This window comes from Oryx dammah, unplaced genomic scaffold, assembly GCF_014754425.2.
Source record: "Oryx dammah isolate SB20612 unplaced genomic scaffold, SCBI_Odam_1.1 HiC_scaffold_28, whole genome shotgun sequence".
In the NCBI taxonomy this organism is placed as follows: Eukaryota; Metazoa; Chordata; class Mammalia; order Artiodactyla; family Bovidae; genus Oryx; species Oryx dammah.
The window spans coordinates 103,764,881-103,779,217 of record NW_024070212.1 but is presented as its reverse complement, the minus strand read 5'-3'; the positions used below and the strand labels follow the sequence as shown (position 1 = coordinate 103,779,217).

Below are 14,337 nucleotides of genomic sequence, written 5' to 3'. Positions count from 1 at the left end.
GATAGTTGCTTTCAAGGAGGAGAATTATGAGACTGAGAGACAGGGAAGGGAGGGACACTTTTATTATCTATCAATAGACACTTGGTAGATAGTACAAAGGTTTAGTACAAACATTCAGTACAAATGTTTAAAAACTAAATGCATATTTTAATTATCAAAAATATTTAATTTTTTTAAAGGTGAAATTATCTTTCTCTGTGGATGTGCCCCTCCTTAGACAGTAAGCTACTGCTTGAGATCAGGGACCATGTCTATCTCGATTTATACCCCAAGAGCCCAGCACTGTGTCTAAGTTAGAGTCATAATTTTGGTTCTTTATATGTGTATAAAAATAGCATGTCCCCTACCATTTCATTTCAGTTGCTATTACTGATATTATCTAAGTTAAACTAAACTGTATTAAATTATTTAATATCAAACATAAAAATTAACAAATAATAAAAATAAATGCCAAATTCAGTTATTAAATTAATTTAAAGGGGATAACTATTAAAATAATAAGGCCTATAAAAACACTGGAATTAAAAAAAAATAGCTCTACTGAGGTACAGTATACAAACAATAAAACACCCATTTAGATTGGTTTGATGAATTTTGACACACGTATATACACATGCAATGACTGCAATCAAAAGACAATCAATTTCTGTTACTCTAAAAAGTTCTGGATGTCCCTTCTCAATCAATTTCTACCTCTACCTCTCACCCCTGGCCACTGGCAACCACAGAATAATCACACTGCCACCTATTAATGAATTTTAAATAAATTTAACTACACACATTTATTAACAGAAAGTTTATATTTTGCTATTAAATCAAAAACCAAAGACTGCCCAGTTCAGTTCAGTCCAGTCGTTCAGTCGTGTCCGACTCTTTGTGATCCCATGAATCACAGCACGCCAGGCCTCCCTGTCCATCACCATCTCCCGGAGTTCACTCAGACTCGCGTCCATCGAGTCCGTGATGCCATCCAGCCATCTCATCCTGTGTCGTCCCCATCTCCTCCTGCCCCCAATCCCTCCCAGCATCAGATTCTTTTCCGATGAGTCAACTCTTCACATGAGGTGGCCAAAGTACTAGAGCTTCAGCTTTAGCATCATTCCTTCCAAAGAAATCCCAGGGTTGATCTCTTTCAGAATGGACTGATTGGGTCTCCTTGCAGTCCAAGGGACTCTCAAGAGTCTTCTCCAACACCACAGTTCAAAAGCATCAATTCTTCGGCGCTCAGCCTTCTTCACAGTCTGACTCTCACATCCATATGTGACCACAGGAAAAACCATAGCCTTGACTAGACGGATCTTAGTCAGCAAAGTAATGTCTCTGCTTTTGAATATACTATCTAGGTTGGTCATAACTTTTCTTCCAAGGAGTAAGCGTCTTTTAATTTCATGGCTGCAGTCACCATCTGCAGTGATTTTGGAGCCCCCAAAAATGAAGTCTGACACTGTTTATACTGTTTCCCCATCTATTTCCCATGAAGTGATGGGACCGGATGCCATGATCTTCATTTTCTGAATGTTGAGCTTTAAGCCAACTTTTTCACTCTCCTCTTTCACTTTCATCAAGAGGCATTTTAGCTCCTCTTCACTTTCTGCCATAAGGGTGGTGCCATCTGCATATCTGAGGTTATTGATATTTCTCCTGGCAATCTTGATTCCAGCTTGTGTTTCTTCCAGTCCAGCGTTTCTCATGATGTACTCTGCATATAAGTTAAATAAGCAGGGTGACAATATACAGCCTTGACGTACTCCTTTTCCTATTTGGAACCAGTCTGTTGTTCCATGTCCAGTTCTAACTGTTGCTTCCTGACCTGCATACAGATTTCTCAAGAGGCAGGTTAGGTGGTCTGGTATTCTCATCTCTTTCAGAATTTTCCACAGTTTCTTGTGATCCACACAGTCAAAGGCTTTGGCATAGTCAATAAAGCAGAAAAAGAGTCCGAAATGCAGTACTTGGATGCAATCTCAAAAACGACAGAATGATCTCTGTTCGTCTCCAAGGCAAACCATTCAATATCACAGTTATCCAAGTCTATGCCCCAACCAGTAATACTGAAGAAACTGAAGTTGAACGGTTTTATGAAGACCTACAAGACCTTTTAAAACTAACACCCAAAGAAGATGTCCTTTTCACTATAGGGGACTGGAATGCAAAAGTAGGAAGTCAAGAAACACCTGGAGTAACAGGCAAATTTGGCCTTGGAATGCGGAATGAAGCAGGGCAAAGACTAATAGACTTTTGCCAAGAAAATGTACTGGTCATAGCAAACACCCTCTTCCAACAACACAAGAGAAGACTCTACACATGGACATCACCAGATGGTCAACACCGAAATCAGATTGATTCTATTCTTTGCAGCCAAAGATAGAGAAGCTCCATACAGTCAGCAAAAACAAGACCAGGAGCTGACTGTGGCTCAGATCATGAGCTCCTTATTGCCAAATTCAGATTCAAATTGAAGAAAGTAGGGAAAACCACTAGACCATTCAGGTATGACCTAAATCAAATCCCTTATGATTATACAGTGGAAGTGAGAAATAGATTTAAGGGCCTAGATCTGATAGATAGAGTGCCTGATGAACTATGGACTGAGGTTCATGACGTTGTACAGGAGACAGGGATCAAGACCATCCCCATGGAAAAGAAATGCAAAAAAGCAAAATGGCTGTCTGGGGAGGCCTTACAAATAGCTGTGAAAGGAAGAGAGGTGAAAAGCAAAGGAGAAAAGGAAAGATATAAACATCTGAATGCAGAGTTCCAAAGAATAGCAAGAAGAGATAAGAAAGCCTTCTTTAGCGATCAATGCAAAGAAATAGAGGAAAAGAACAGAATGGGAAAGACTAGAGATCTCTTCAAGAAAATCAGAGATACCAAGGGAACATTTCATGCAAAGATTGCCCCCACACCCAAAAATGCATAGTTTGATCATTTTCTTATTTCAAGTCATTAAAAAAAATTCTTTATTAGAGTAAATTTGTCAAGTAGCATAAGAAGGAAAAGTAGAAAGCTTGCCTTCTTTTCAAGAGTAGTAATAGCAGTTGCCATTTTTGAACATCTAATATCTATCTGGCACCATATTTGCACTTTACATGAATCTCTTTTCTCATTAGATTCTCACATCTACCCTGACAGCTGAAATATTCATTATTATCTTCCTTTTGCATATGGCTTAGAAGTACCCCTGACCTCAACTAACTACGGTTAACACAAATGGATCACGCATTTTAAAATACCCCACATTCCAAGCTCTAGACAACCCATGGCTACCTTCAGTTTCAGTTCAGTTGTTCAGTCATGTCTGACTCTTTGCAACCCCATGGACTGCAGCACGCCAGGCCTCCCTGTCCATCACCAACTCCTGGAGTTTACTCAAGTGAAGTGAAGTGAAGTCTCTTAGTTGTGTCCGACTCTTTGGGACCCCGTGGACTGTAGTCCACCAGGCTCCTCCGTCCATGGGATTCTCCAGGCAAGAGTACTAGAGTGGGTTGCCATTTCCTTCTCCAGGGGATCTTCCCGACCCAGGGATCGAACCCAGGTCTCTCGAATCGTAGGCAGACACTTTAACCTCTGAGCCACCAGTGAAGCTCCTTCTATTGAGTTGGTGATGCCATCCAGCCATCTCATCCTCTGTCATCCCCTTTTCCTCCTGTCTTCAATCTTTCCCATCGTCAGGGTCTTTCTAATGAGTCGGTTCTTTGCATCAGGTGGCCAAAGTAGTAGAGTTTCAGCTTCAGCATCACTCCTTCCAATGAATATTGAGGACTGATTTCCTATAGGATGGACTGGTTGGATAGTAAATCCAGTCATTCAACCAGGTCCCCTCTCTAGTTCTCAAAAACTCTGTGGCTCAGGATCGCTGATCTTATCCAAGTCTGTGCTTGGATAGAAGCAAAAGGCAAAGGAGAAAAGGAAAGATCCATTTGAATATCCATTTGAATGCAGAGTTCCAAAGAATAGCAAGCAGAGATAAGAAAGCTGTCCTCACTGATCAATGCAAAGAAATACAGGAAAACAATAGAATGGGAAAGACTAGCAATCTCTTCAAGAAACTTAGAGATACCAAGGGAATATTTCATGCAAAGATGGGCTCAATAAAGGACAGAAATGGTATGGACCTAACAGAAGCAGAAGATATTAAGAAGAGGTGGCAAGAATACAGAGAAGAACTATACAAAAAAGATCTTCACGACCCAGATAATCATGATGGTGTGATCACTCACCTAGAGCCAGACATCCTGGAATGTGAAGGCAAATGGGCCTCAGGAAGCATCACTATGAACAAAGCTAGTGGAGGTGATGGAATTCCAGTTGAGCTCTTTCAAATCCTAAAAGATGACGCTGTGAAAGTGCTGCACTCAATATGCCAGCAAATTTGGAAAACTCAGCAGCTGCCACAAGACTGGAAAAGGTCAGTTTTCATTCCAGTCCCAAAGAAAGGCAATGCCAAAGAATGCTCAAACTACAGCTGTACTCATCTCACACGCTAGCAAAGTAATGCTCAAAATTCTCCAAGCCAGTCTTCAGCAATATGTGAACTGTGAACTTCCAGATGTTCAAGCTGGATTTAGAAAAGGCAGAGGAACCAGAGATCGAATTGCCAACATTCATTGGATCATGGAGAAAGCAAGGGAATTTCAGAAAAACAGTAACTTCTGCTTCATTGACTACGCTAAAACCTTTGTGTGGATCACAACAAGCTATGGAGAATTCTTAGAGACGGGAGTGGCAGACCACCTTGGACTTCTTAAGTGGTGCTAGTGGTAGAGACCTGCCTGACAATGCAGGAGATGTAGGAGACCAGGGTTTGATCCGCGAGTCAGGAAAATCCCTTAGAGGAGGACATGGCTACCCACTCCAGTATTCTTGTCTGGAGAGTTCCATGGACAGAGAAGCCTGCAGGCTACAGTCTATTGGGTCGCAAAGCATCAGACATGACTGAAGCAACTTAGCACACACACACTAGACCACCTTACCTGTCTCCTGAGAAACCTGTATGCAGGTCACGAAGCAACAGTTAGAATCTGACATGAAACAACTGACTTGTTCCAAATTGGGAAAGGAGTGCCAAATACACAAGGCTGTATATTGTCACCCTGCTTAGCTACTATGCAGAGTAGACCATGCAAAACACCAGGTTTGATGAATGACAAGCTGGAATCAAGATCAGATATGCAGATGATACTACACCAATGGCAAAGTGTGAAGAAGAACTAAAGAACCTCTTGATGGGAGTGAAAGAGGAGCGTGGAAAAGCTAACTTGAAATGCAACATTTAAAAAACTGAGATCGTGGCATCTGGTCCCACAACTTCATGGCAAAGAGAAGGGGAAAATGTGGAAGCAGTGACAGATTTTCTTTTCTTGGACTCCAAAACCACTGCGGACAGTGACTGCAGCCATGAAATTGAAGGATGCTTGCTCGTTGGAAGGAAAGCTATGACAAATCTAAACATTAAAAAGCAGGGGTATCACTTTGCTGAGAAAGGTCTGTGTAGTCAAAGCACTCCAGGCTTCCCTGTCCTTTACTAGCTCCCAGAGTTTGCTCAAATTCATGTCCATTGAGTTGGTGATGCTATCTAACCATTTCATCCCTGACGCCTCCTACTCCTTTTGCTTTCAATCTTTCCCAGCATCCAGGTCTTTTCCAATGAGTGGTGTGGCTCTTTGCATCAGGTGGCCAAAGTATTGGAGCTGTGGCTTCAGCATCAGTCCTTCCAATGAATATTCAGCCCTTCCTTTATGACTGACTGGTTTGATCTCCTTGCAGTCCAAGGGACTCTCAAGAGTCTTTTCTAGCACCACAAATCAAAAGCGTCAATTATTTGGCGCTCAGCCTTCTTTACAGTCCAATTCTCACATTCATATGTGACTACTGGAAAAACCATAGCTTTGACTATATGAACCTTTGTTGGCAAAGTGATGTCTCTGCTTTTTAATACACTGTCTAGGTCTGTCATAGCTTTCCTTCCAAGGAGCAAGCATATTTTAATTTCATGCCTGCAGTCACCGTCTGCAGTGATTTGGGAACCCAAGGAAGTAAAATCTAGATGATACTATATCTCAATTCTATTTAGTCCAAGTGGGATGGAGTTTCAGGAAGAGGTGACAGATTGAGCAAAGGCATAGGCAGGAAAACTAATGTGTGATGGAGTGGGGACATGATTGGGGAACTACCAAACAACTGTGTTTTTAGAAGTAGCAAGCAGTTGAACTTAAAAGGCAGGTTGAGTATTTTTATTCTATTTGAAGCAAGAAAGGGCAATCATGTTTAAGCAATGGAGGTAGATTTAGAAGATACATCAGGGGGTAAGTGGTAGGATCTGGAAATAGCAATATCCCTTGAAGAGCTCCTGCAATAGCCTAAGCAAAAGAAAAGTAAGACTTGTCTATGAGTGGTTGTGCAATGAAGGAACTGATCCTTCCTTAACCCCAACAGATAAAATTCCCCAAAAGGAAGAGCAAAGAAGAGTTGTCTGTGGGGTATCTCTGGCAAAAGGGAAAAGGCTGAAGCAGTCTGTGAGGTTTTCAGAGTTTTCGCCTCCTTTGGGGGTTCTCTACCTTTGAGGCCCCTGACTCTTCATCAAGACACGACAAAAAAGCCTCCTAGCAAGGAACACCTGAGTTCCCAGGGTTTCAGGGAGCTGACCATCCCAAGTCCAAAGGTGAGGGTTTAGGAGGGAGTGGTGACAGTCATGGTGGATAATCACTCAAAAGGAGATTCTAGGGTATAAACACTGCTCCCACCCACCAAGCTCTTCTTGGACCTTTAGAGGAGATGTTGTCATGCCCCTGGGCAAGGCTAAGTGGAACTAGGTTAGAGAAGAGTTGTGTGGAAGGTGATAGGATTTGGCATCTCACCTGATTAGATTTTGAGGAAAGGAAAGAGAGAGAATGGAAAATAATTCTGAGAAGCCTGGGTGTTGGCACCAGGGTGACTTAAGACCTTCTAGCTGCCTTTCCACTGATTCTTACCCTCCCTAAGCAAACTTCTGGTGCTAATTTTGTTTGTTTCCCAAGCCATCTTTTCTATAGGGATTCCATTATATTTCTTACAATAAATTAGTAAATTGGGCTCTTGTGATTTAATTACCACCTGAGTGATATCATAGAACCAAGTTCTTGAATTTGCAAGTCAGAAATTCTAGCCTGATCAATTCCTTTAATAATCCACAGTATAGGTCTATTCTCTGATCATTTTATTACCCACAGGGTAATCATGAAAATAAACCTTTTCTACAGTCAGTATATGTGTGTGGGTCCGGAAGGTCTACAATAAGAGAAGCTAAAGCTGTTCTCTGAGACTGAACCTCATAGAAGTAATGGTAATATTTACTTAGAAATTTCTCTATGTCTGTCCTAAAGATAAACTTTGGCTACATTTTATTAGATCTTATGGCATTCCTATGAGATACAGGCTACAGTTATGCCCATCTTAAGAAACTGAGGTTCAAAGAAATTAAATGATCTAAAGGTACACTACTAACAAGCAATGGAACTGGGGTTCAAAGCCAGCAATTTGCATTTTTACATATATTTATATGAAATTATCACTACGATAGTAGGCATCCACAATGCTTTTTGAATTGGAATAGATGAATCTGCAAAAAGAAACAACCCTACTTCATCACTTGTAAATGTGTGGCTGATGGTGTATTGAAAAATACCCAGCTTTAATCAATGGGAACTGCAAGTACCCATGAAACTGGAATGTAAATTTAAAAAGTTGCAAATAAATTGTTGCTGTTGTTGTTCAGCCGCTCCATCCTGTCTGACTCTTTGTGACCCCATGGACTGCAGCACGCTAGCCTTCTCTGAACTTCATCATCTCCCGGAGCTTGCTTAAACTCATGTCCACTGAGCCGGTGATGCCATCCAACCATCTCATCCTCTATTGTCCTCTTTTCCTCCTGCCTTCAGTCTTTCCCAGCATCAGGATCTTTGCATCAGGTGGCCAAAGTATTAGAGTTTCAGCTTCCGCATTAGTCCTTCCAATGAATATTCAGGATTGATTTTCTTTAGAATTGACTGGTTTGATTTTCTTGCAGTCCAAGGGACTCTCAAGAGTCTTCCCCAACACCACAGTTCAAAAACATCAATTCTTCAACAGTCAGCCTTCTTTATGGTCCATACATGACTACTGGAAAAACCATAGCTTTGATTAGATGGATTTTGTTGGCAAAGTAATATCTCTGCTTTTGAATATGCTGTCTAGGTTTGTCATAGCTTTTCTTCCAAGGAGCAAGTGTCTTTTAATTTTATGGCTGCAGTCACCATCTGCAGTGATTTTGGAGCCCAAGAAAATAAAGTCTGTCACTGTTTCCATTGTTTCCCCATTTATTTGCCATGAAGTGATGGGACCAGATGCCATGATCTTAGTTTTTCGAATGTTGAGTTTTAAGCCAGCTTTTCCACTCTCCTGATTCACTTTCATAAAGAGGCTCTTTAGTTCCTCTTCACTTGCTGCCATAAGGGTGATGTCATCAGCATATCTGAGGTTATTGATATTTCTCCTGGCAATCTTGATTCCAGTTTGTGATTCATCCATCTCAGTGTTTCTCATGATGTGCTCTGCATATAAGTTAAATAAGCAGGGTGACAATATACAGCCTTGATGTACTCCTTTTCCTATTTGGAACCAGTCTATTGTTCCATGTCCAGTTCTAACTGTTGCTTCCTGACCCGAACACAGATCTCAGGTGGCAGGTCAGGTGGTCTGGTATTGTTGTGATCCACACAAATGCTTTGGCATATTCAATAAAGCAGAAATAGATGTTTCTCTGGAATTCTCTTGCTTTTTTGATGATCCAGCAAATGTTGGCAATTTGATCTCTGGTTCCGCTGCCCTTTCTAAAACCAGCTTGAACATCTGGAATTTCACGGTTCATGTATTGCTGAAGCCTGGCTTGGAGAATTTTGAGCATTACTTTACTAGTGTGTGAGATGAGTGCAATTATGCAGTAGTTTGAGCATTCTTTGGCATTGCCTTTCTTTGGGACTGGAATGAAAACTGACCTTTTCCAGTCTTGTGGTGGCTGCTGAGTTTTCCAAATTTGCTGACATCTTGAGTGCAGCACTTTCACAGCATCATCTTTTAGGATTTGAAATAGCTCAATGGGAATTTCATCACCTCCACTAGCTTTGTTCGTAGTGATACTTCCTAAGGCCCACTTGACTTCACATTCCAGGATGTCTGGCTCTAGGTGAGTGATCACACCATCGTGATTATCTGGGTCATGAAGATCTTTTTTGTACAGTTCTTCTGTGTATTCTTGCCACCTCTTCTTAATGTCTTCTGCTTCTGTTAGGTCTAGACCATTTCTGTCCTTTATTGAGCCCATCTTTGCATGTAATGTCCCCTTAGTATCCCTAATTTTCTTGAAGAGATCTCTAGTCTTCCCGTTTTATTGTTTTCCTCCATTTCTTTGCACTGATCACTGAGGAAGGGTTTCTTATCTCTCCTTGCTATACTTTGCAATTCTGCATTCAGATGGGTATAACTTTCCTTTTCTCCTTTTCTTTTTGCTTCTCTTCTTTTCACAGCTATTTGTAAGGCCTCCTTGGACAGCCATTTTGCTTTCATCAGGCACTCTGTCTATCAGATCTAGTCCCTTAAATCTATTTCTCACTTCCACTGTATAATTGTTAGGGATTTGATTTAGGTCATACCTGAATGGTCTAGTGGTTTTCCCTACTTTCTTCAATTTAAGTCTGAATTTGGCAATAATGAGTTCATGATCTGAGCCACAGTCAGCTCCTGGTCTTGTTTTTGCTGACTGTATACAGCTTCTCCATCTTTGGCTGCAAAAAATATAATCAATCTGATTTCGGTGCTGACCATTTGGTGATGTCCATCTGTAGAGTCTTCTCTTGTGTTGTTGGAAAAGGGTGTTTGCTATGACCAGTGTTTTCTCTTGGAAAAACTCTGTTAGCCTTTGTCCTTCTTCATTCTGTACTCCAAGACCAAATTTGCCTGTTACTCCAGGCGTTTCTTGACTTCTTACTTTTGCATTCCAGTGAAACGGACATCTTTTTTGAGAGTTAGTTTAAGGTCTTGTAAGTCTACAAAGAAGCATTCAACTTCAGCTTCTTCACAATAACTGGTTGGGGCATAGACTTGGATTGCCATAATATTGAATAGTTTGCCTTGGAAATGAACAGAAAATTACTTAGCACATATTAAATTTAGAAAATTACCTAGTACATATCAAATCTCAGTGAATATCAATGATTATTATTATTATTATTATTATTAGGAATTGCTGGCTTACAGGACATGTGCATCTTTCATTATTACACATTCTTCTTCTAATGATGTATCAATTTATACTTCTATCAGCAGCATGTAAGTTCCATTTTCCTAATTCCTAACACATGGTACTAATTTAAAACTTATGCCAATCTGATGGGTATGGAATTATGTCTCATTGCTGTTTTAATTTGTACTTTGATAGTTACAGTAAAGTGAGGTATCTTGTCATGGGTTTAATCGCCATCAGTTCCTTTTTTTTGGGGGGGGTGACCTACCTCTTAATATCTTTTCTCTACTTTTTTATTAGATTGTTTGCTTTTTTCCTTGATTTTGGTGACTTCTTGGGATATTAATCCTTTGATGGTTATATATGTAATTAATATTGTCTAGTTTTGGGTTGTCATCATGCACAACCTTTTAAAACTTGTTGCTGCAGAATTAACAGTTTTAATCTAATAATATTTTCCCTTATGGTTTGTGCTTTTTGGATCTTAAGAAATTGTTCTCTATTTTGATACCATATTTATATTTCCTTTACTCCATCCAGCGTTTATTTTTAGATATGATTTGAGGTAAAAATCCAGTTTTTTTCCTTTTGGAAAAATATGTTCCAGCGCCATTTATTGAAAAGTTCATCTTTTAGCTGCTGCTGCTGCTGCTAAGTCGCATCAGTTGTGTCCGAGTCTGTCCGACCCCATAGACGGCAGCCCACCAGGCTCCCCCGTCCCTGGGATTCTCCAGGCAAGAACACTGGAGTGGGTTGCCATTTCCTTCTTCAATGCATGAAAGTGAAAGTGAAGGCGCTCAGTCGTGTCCGACTCTTAGAGACCCCATGGACTGCAGCCTACCAGGCTCCTCTGTCCATGGGATTTTCCAGGCTAGAGTACTGGAGTGGGTTGCCATTGCCTTCTTCGCATCCTTTAGCTACTGACGTGTAGTGCCCTCTGTGTTATAAACCACGTTCCCATGGGGTAGTCTTCATTTCAACCTCACAACCTCCACAACCTTGCTTGTTATTTCCTTTAAAAAGGCTCTTCTCCTGGCTACATCTGTTTCGTTCTTCAGATCGCAGCTCAAAGTCATTCTTTCATATCTAGATTATGTCTACATGTATGTCCCATCTCAGTGACCCCGTAACTCCAAAAGTAATGGAAGGACGGCAGTGGACAGGAACTCCTGGTCAGTTGTTGCCAGGGCGGCTGTTGAGGAGGCCGCGGAGGGGAGGAGCGTCCAGAGTTCCAATGACGGAATCCAGCGGGCGCCCAAGTCGCCCCGGAGTGCGTCACCACGCGCGGTCGGCCGGGGGCGGGGCCAGGTCTGAGTCACGTGGCTTGGTTGCCTACGCGCTGCTGGGCCGTGGGAAGATGGCGGACGGAAAGGGAGACGCCGCCGCCACCGCCGGGGCTGGGGCTGAGGCTCCGGTGGGAGCCGGAGCCGGAGACGGAACCGAGACTGAGTCCATGGCTCGGGGCCATAGTCCCGCATCTCCGGCGCCGGTAGCCTCCGGATTGCGACCCTGTCTGTGGCAGCTGGAGACAGAACTGAGGGAGCAGGAGGTGTCGGAGGTCTCATCTTTGAACTACTGTCGGAGCTTCTGCCAGGTAAGGGGCGGACTGGCTGGCTGAGGGCGGCGGGGCGGGGAGGCCAGGGGAAGAGGCCCCGGATCCGTTGCTGCTGCCGGGGCTGGACTGAAAGGCGCCACCTCCGTGTCTTGCCGCGCCCCCGGGCCCGGGAAGGCCCAGTTCGAAAGCCCAACCGCTGGCCCCCCTCCGCCAAGTGCCCGACTTTGGCCACCGCCAGGGAGGGTTGCGCTGGGTCAGACTGAGAGCTGGGAGGGCGCCGGCGGCTCCCTGGAAGGGCCGTGCCCTGTCGTCGTTGCCTGTCCCCCAGCCGGGTGGTTGGAGCGCCATTGCCTCTTGAAAGATTGATTGCTCGTTTCTGCTAGGAGATCCTTTTTTGAGTGCAGATCTCCAAATTGGAATGCCTGCATTTTCCTGAATAATTCGGAGGTATTTGTTGGGGCCAGAGACTTATCTTTGGAGTCAGCGTCTTTTGGGCCCCTGAAAGGTATGACAGTTGGCTTTGAAAGGCGTCTAGGGCTTTCTGTTTAGGGATGGTGGAGCTGGTTGGTTGGTTGGTTTTGGCTGCCTTTTGGAGAGGGGGGGAGGGGGTATTAAAGCGGTTCTTTCCCTTTTTCTATGTTCTTTGGAGAATTGTGCTGCCAGAAATGAGGCTCTTAATCCTTGCAATGGTTATTCGGGTCTTTGAGTAGAAGAGGATTGGGAAAGATGTGGAGTGTGGTCTGTTTTGGCAGTTCTATGACCATTTCTGTGCCATAGTGGGTCCTAACCTATGATTATATATTTCTTGGTATGCTGAGTTTTCTTTCCATGATCACGTCGCGATTTTTCTTTGTAAATTTGAAGATGTACCATGATTATTTCTTCGTCTGCTTGTTCTAATCAGCTTTTGGAACCGCCCCTCTGCTTCTCACCTGGTGCACCTTAAAGAATGCAAAATAATCGTAGTGTGTTGGCACTTGGGCTCTTAATGAGTAGTTGAGCGTGCAGAATAAATTGCGGTGTTCCAAAGTTGTTATTTTGAGGGACAATTTGCTCTGTTGGTCCGGAGGAGGATCAAAAATTGACTTGATTGATTGCTTTTCTCCCTCCTCTCTGCTGAGCCAGAAGCGCTTCCTCTTGAATGGATTTTGTCCTTGCTAATGAATCTTTTCCATACATTGTATCACTCTAGTTTGTCGACAACCTGCAGCCTTTACCCTGAACTGTGAAGTACTAAGGTGTCCTCTGCATTTTCACTCTCAGTGAACATTCTTACTATACAAATTTACAAACTTTTACTGACTCCATAGGATGGTGCCAGACATTTTGCCAAGTGCTGAGGAAACATGAATCAGACAGCATTTACCCTTGATGAGTTTACCATTTGGAGGAGGTAGCAGAAATAACAGTATTGCCGATGCAGTTTTGGTGATGATGGAAGAGGATACCTTGTACAAAGGGGGGCGGGGCTCATGGGACATCTTATGGGAAGACAGTCAACTAGTAAAAATAAATGTAAAAGTTAACTGCAGACTGTAATACATATCAATACTTAGAAGTATCTGGGAGAGGCCAATTTAGATGGAGTGGCCTGAGAAGGCCCTGTGCCTGAAGGGTTGAAAATGAGTCTTGTTAAGTATTGGGAAAGGAGGTGGCATTGTAGTGTTAATGGTGGAGATGAGAAGGAAAACAGTGCTTTGGGAGAAGAGGGAACTAATTGGACCAGGATTAGTGAGGAGGAGAGCAGAAGAATTGTTGGTTTGGGATAAGCCTTCTAAGCTTTCGTAGTCTTCTTGGAAGGATAGCAGGAATGGATATAACCAATCAAATTGAAGCTTGTCAGAGAATAACACACACACACACACACACACACACACACACACAGAGCTTTAAGCCTAGTACTGGCGGCTTCGATTTTGACTGATTTTTAATGTATTGTCTTTGCAACACTTAAATGTGAGGGCACAGAAGAATTTTTAAAAGAAAATATTTTTGTAATTTTTTTTTTAGTGAATTATTTTTTTTTAGTCTGAAAATTTCCCAAAACAGTTTTTTACACTAATAAAATAAAAGTATCATGACAATATGTAGTAATAAAAAGCACATTGGATTGGGAGTTATTTGGGTCTTAATTGTGACTCTACCACTTACTAGCTAATAACCTTGGGCAGAATGTGACTCTGAGATTATGTTTTGTTTTCTGACCTTTATCTGCTTGTAATGCTTTATACAAATAGAGCAGAAAGTTTATCTTCAACTCTTCACAATATTTGTCACACTATTTTGGCACATTTTTCCCCATAGCCCAGTCATTAGGGTGTCCTTTCTTATCAGATACAGATTTTTTTTTTTTAATTTTATGATGAAGTAGGAATAATTTCACCATCCAAATTTGGTTGAATAGCGTTTGGTTTCACATTGGAAAGGCAGAGTCAGATTTTTTCACCTACTGACTGTGTGTGTGCCTGACATTGCACTCAGTGCAGGAAATACGGACCTGTCCTACAGGGAGTACCTGACGAATGTG

At 42.2% G+C, this 14,337-nt stretch overlaps 1 protein-coding gene across 1 annotated transcript in view; it reads left to right on the top strand.

Annotated features, from left to right (window-relative positions):
• Positions 1 to 11,588: 11,588 nt before the first annotated feature.
• Positions 11,589 to 14,337, top strand: part of RLF (RLF zinc finger) — an 88,581-nt gene continuing 85,832 nt past the window's right edge. The window contains exon 1 of the mRNA XM_040231571.1: positions 11,589 to 11,849. Coding sequence (XP_040087505.1) covers positions 11,613 to 11,849 — 237 coding nt within the window. The 5' untranslated portion in view covers positions 11,589 to 11,612. The remainder of the gene's footprint in view (positions 11,850 to 14,337) is intronic.